General features: G+C 47.5%; 1 protein-coding gene across 1 annotated transcript in view; it reads left to right on the forward strand.

The window, feature by feature from the left end:
* Positions 1-5,000, forward strand: part of LOC142476827 (polyserase-2-like) — a 25,214-nt gene that overhangs the window by 6,316 nt on the left and 13,898 nt on the right. Inside the window, 2 exon segments of the mRNA XM_075581983.1 lie at positions 486-646; positions 2,977-3,223. Of these exon segments, the coding sequence (XP_075438098.1) occupies positions 486-646; positions 2,977-3,223 (408 nt within the window).

Here is a 5,000-nt window from a genome sequence, read left to right on the forward strand (position 1 = left end):
AGGGGGGCCCTCTGTAGCAGAGAGTCAAATGAGAGGTAAACTCTGACACAAGACTTTTGGGATCTTTGGGGTATCACGGTCTCACTGGTCCATACAGCTCTGTATGAGCCTTATATAGAAGTATTACAGTCTCACTATTCAATTCAGTGCTGTATATTGGGGTCTCACAATCTTTCGCTCCATACCACTTTATATGAGCCTTTCCTGGGGCCTGGCAATCTTCTGATCCACATGTAGCTTATATAGGGGTGTTACTGTCATACTGGTCCATTCAGCTCTGTATCAGCTTTATATAGAGGTATCATCTTCTTCTCGGCCATAAAGGGCTGTATCAGTGTTATATTCTGGTCTGGTGATCTTCTGCTCCAGAAAGTTCAGTATCAGCCCTATATGAGGGTATTACTCCTCGCTGTGTGTTGGGGGGTGGGAGGTAGGTACATGGGTGATAGGTGCCATCCTGACCCTGCCTTCTTCCTGTATGACAGATGGCAAGGTGGGGCCCCCGCGGGGCGTGAAGCTGGAGCTGATTGGTCCCAATGAGTGCAACTGTATCTACAGCCGTCCAAACTCAGCCAATCACAGTGTGTCCATCCTGCCGGGCATGGTCTGCGCTTCATACAAGGAGGAGGAGGGGAGCGAGTGCCTGGTGAGTGAGAGGCGTCAGTGTGAGGGGCCTTTCTCTGCTAGGGAGAATGGGTCATGGCTATGTGAGGGCACAACCCCCCCACGGGGATAATAATGTAACAATGTGCGATCAGCCCCCTCTGGTGGTATAAAAATACATTATTATGTCATGAGCATTACAGTGTTAGGGGCTCCATCTAGTGGTGAGAAACAGGTATTACAGTAGGAGGTGCTCCATCCAGTGGTGAGAAACAGGTATTACAGTATGAGGGGCTCCATTTAGTGGTGAGAATATGGCATTACAGTTTTAGGGGCTCCATCTAGTGGTGAGAATACAGCATTACAATGTTAGGGGCGCCCTCTAGTGGTGAGAATACAGCATTACAGTGTTAGGGGCTCCATCTAGTGGTGAGAATACAGCATTACAGCGTTAGGGGGCTCCACCTAGTGGTGAAAATACGGCATTACAGTGTGAGGAGCTCCATCTAGTGGTGGGAATAGAGCATTACAGTGTGCTGGGCTCCATCTAGTGGTGGGAATAGAGCATTACAGTGTGCTGGGCTCCATCTAGTGGTGAGAGTGTGGAATTACAGTGTGATGAGCTCCCTCTAGAACAGAGGCGACCAACTCCAGTCCTCAAAGGCCACCAACAGCTCAGGTTTTCAGGATATCCCTGCTTCAGCACAGGCAGCTCAATCAATGGCTCAGTCAGAATGACAGCACCACCTTTGCTGAAGCAGGGATATCCTGAAAACCTGACCCGTTGGTGGCCCTTGAGGACTGAAGTTGGCCACCCCTGCTCTAGTGAATGGAAGTGAGAATAGGGCATTACAGTGTGAGGGGCTCCATCTAGTGGTGAGGATAGAGCATTACAGTGTGCTGTGCTCCATCTAGTGGTGAGGATAGAGCATTACAGTGTGATGGGCTCCATCTAGTGGTGAGGATAGAGCATTACAGTGTGAGGGGCTCCATCTAGTGGTGAGGATAGAGCATTACAGTGTGCTGTGCTCCATCTAGTGGTGAGGATAGAGCATTACAGTGTGATGGGCTCCATCTAGTGGTGAGGATAGAGCATTACAGTGTGATGGGCTCCATCTAGTGGTGAGGATAGAGCATTACTGTGTGCTGGGCTCCATCTAGTGGTGAGGATAGAGCATTACAGTGTTCTGTGCTCCATCTAGTGGTGAGGATAGAGCATTACTGTGTGCTGGGCTCCATCTAGTGGTGAGGATAGAGCATTAGAGTGTTCTGTGCTCCATCTAGTGGTGAGGATAGAGCATTACAGTGTTCTGTGCTCCATCTAGTGGTGAGGATAGAGCATTACTGTGTGCTGTGCTCCATCTAGTGGTGAGGATAGAGCATTACAGTGTTCTGTGCTCCATCTAGTGGTGAGGATAGAGCATTACTGTGTGCTGGGCTCCATCTAGTGGTGAGGATAGAGCATTACAGTGTTCTGTGCTCCATCTAGTGGTGAGAATAGGGCATTACAGTGTGATGGGCTCCATCTAGTGGTGAGGATAGAGCATTACAGTGTGATGGGCTCCATCTAGTGGTGAGAATAGAGCATTTCAGTGTGAGGGGCTCCATCTAGTGGTGAGAATACAGCATTACAGTGTGCTGGGCTCCATCTAGTGGTGAGGATAGAGCATTACAGTGTGATGGGCTCAATCTAGTGGTGAGAAACAGGTTTTACAGTACTTCAGTGTGAGGGGCTCCATCTAATGGTGTGAAACGGGTATTACAGTATGAGGGGCTCCATCTAGTGGTGAGAAACAGGTTTTACAGTATTTCATTGTGAGGGGCTCCATCTATTGGTGAGGATAGAGCATTATAGTGTTCTGTGCTCCATCTAGTGGTGAGAATAGGGCATTACAGTGTTCTGTGCTCCATCTAGTGGTGAGAATAGGGCATTACAGTGTGCTGGGCTCCATCTAGTGGTGAGGATTGAGCATTACTGTGTGCTGGGCTCCATCTAGTTGTGACGATAGGGCATTACAGTATGGGAGTCTCCCTCTAGTGGTGAGAATAGAGCATTACAGTGTGCTGTGCTCCATCTAGTGGTGAGGATAGAGCATTGCAGTATGGGAGTTTCCCTCTAGTGGTGAGAATATGGCATTACACTGTTCTGGGCTCCTTCAAGTAGTGAAAATGAGGGCATTATACAGCGAGGGTCTTCGTCTAGTGGTGAAAATACAACATTAAAGTGGATGGGGTCCCTCTAGTGGTGAGATTGGAGTATTGCATTGTAGGAACCCCATTTAGTGATGAAAATAGGGTGTTAATCCCCCCTTGTGGCTGTGGAAATAAACTGCCTGCTTAACCCGCTTTACCCTATTCCCTCGATCTCTGCAGAGTGACTCGGGGGGGCCCCTGGTTTGTATGGAGAACGGAACGTGGTTCTTGGTGGGGGTCCGGAGCTTCGGGGAGCAATGCAAGGAGAGGGTGTTGGGGGGCGCCCCTTCCCCCGGGGTGTACACCCAGCTCAACGCCTACGAAGACTGGATATCTAGGGTCACAATGGATGCGTCCTTTAACCTGCAGATACAGACCCCCCCCTCTGAGCTGGACAGCGAGAGGTGCTCATATAACAGTCCCAAAGGTATGTCCTTCTCTGGGGTCCTGTATGTCTGTATTTATCGGGCGTAAGTTCATCTGTGACATCATAATGCACATAGCCTGGTGGCAGATAAGGCCATGCTTATAGTGCCAGCGACCCAACGTCGCCCGAAAACAAAAGCATTGCCACCGCGTGCGCTTATAGTGCGAGCGACGGCAACAAAGCGACGGAGTGACGTCGCCATCGTGAAAACTGGTAGCCGGCAAAATTAGATTTTTCAAGGGCTGTCACGTGACGGCCCTTGAACCAATCAAATTGCCGGAATAACTTCCTCTTTGACCAATTCAGGGAAATATCAGCCTGGGAGGTTAACAGTAAGTTCAATTCTATTTTTACATCCTTTAGTTTTTTAAGGATGGTTGGATTATTGTTTTGTTTGTCTGAGAGGTCTTTTAGTTTAGCTTGTAACAACCAGATTTTTGCCTCCCTTTCCTTCTTTCTCCTAGACGCTATACTAATGAGAATCCCCCTTAACGTAGCCTTATGGGCCTCCCAGAGGGATAGGTGGAGCTCACCGAACCGACGTTTAGTTTCAAATATTGTTTTATTTCTTCAGCTACTAATTGGGAAATCTCTGGGTTTTTCAAAAGGGATTCATTCAGTTTCCAGTTTGCTCCAGGTCGGTCTAGAATTAATTGTGTGCACCTTAGCTCTATAGGTGCATGATCTGACCATGAAATATCATGGATCCCGGTATGGGAGATCTTTGGGACCAGTCTGCTGGAGACAAAGAAGTAGTCGATCCCGCTATAAGACGAGTGAGGGTGTGAGAAAAATGTATAATCTCTGTCATACGGGTGTTGTTCCCTCCAAATATCTAAAAGGTTATTCTCTTTCAGGCCCAGCGCAGTGTGTGTGAGACATTTTTAGCATTCCGCTGTGGTGGGCCCAATCTGTCGAGTTTAGGATTGAGGGTTGTATTAAAATCTCCAGCTACTATCATTGGACCTTGTGCGACTTTATTCAACTTTTTGAAAACTAGCGTGAAGAAGGTAGGGTCGTGATTGCTTGGGGCGTATATAGACGCTAATGTTAGTATTTGTCCATTGATTGAGCCTATTAATATCAGATATCTACCTTCCTTATCTTTAATTATCTTTTCAGCTTTAAATGAACACTTATTGTGGAATATAACCGCTACCCCTTTTTTGTTCTTAGTGGAAGATGAGAGGTAAAATTGCCTGAAATGTTTGTCCAGGTATTTTGGTGAACTGTTAGTGCTAAAATGTGTCTCTTGGACTAATATAATATCAGTCTGTTTTCTCTGATAGTCTGCAAATGCCACTCGTCTCTTACCAGGGCTATTCATGCCCTTTACATTATGAGATACGATTATCAACCCCATTTTGAGATATCTGGCTGCATTCCAAAGGGCACAGGAGAATGGGAGAGAGGAGGGATGGTGGCAGGAGAAAGGGAGAGAGGAGGGAGGGTGGCAGGCAATGGGTATGAGGTTGGAGGGGTTGACACCAGAAAGAGTAGAAGTTGCATGTGGGAGGAGAGGACGAGAGCAAGTAGAAATAAGGCAGGGACCAGGATTGGGAGAGATATCCTCAGAAGCGAGGAGGAGAAGCATGGATAGAAAGAGGATGTGTGAGGATGATTTGTAGGGGTTTGTTTGGAAGGGTTGCCAGGAGAAAGCCTCTTCTCTCTAAAAAGAACATGGCAGCACGGCTTAGGTTTGCAAAGTTGCATCTGAACAAACCACAAGACTTCTGGAACAATGTCCTTTGGACAGACGAGACCAAAGTGGAGATTG

The sequence above is a fragment of the Ascaphus truei genome, unplaced genomic scaffold (genome assembly GCF_040206685.1).
Source record: "Ascaphus truei isolate aAscTru1 unplaced genomic scaffold, aAscTru1.hap1 HAP1_SCAFFOLD_1749, whole genome shotgun sequence".
NCBI classification, from domain to species: Eukaryota; Metazoa; Chordata; class Amphibia; order Anura; family Ascaphidae; genus Ascaphus; species Ascaphus truei.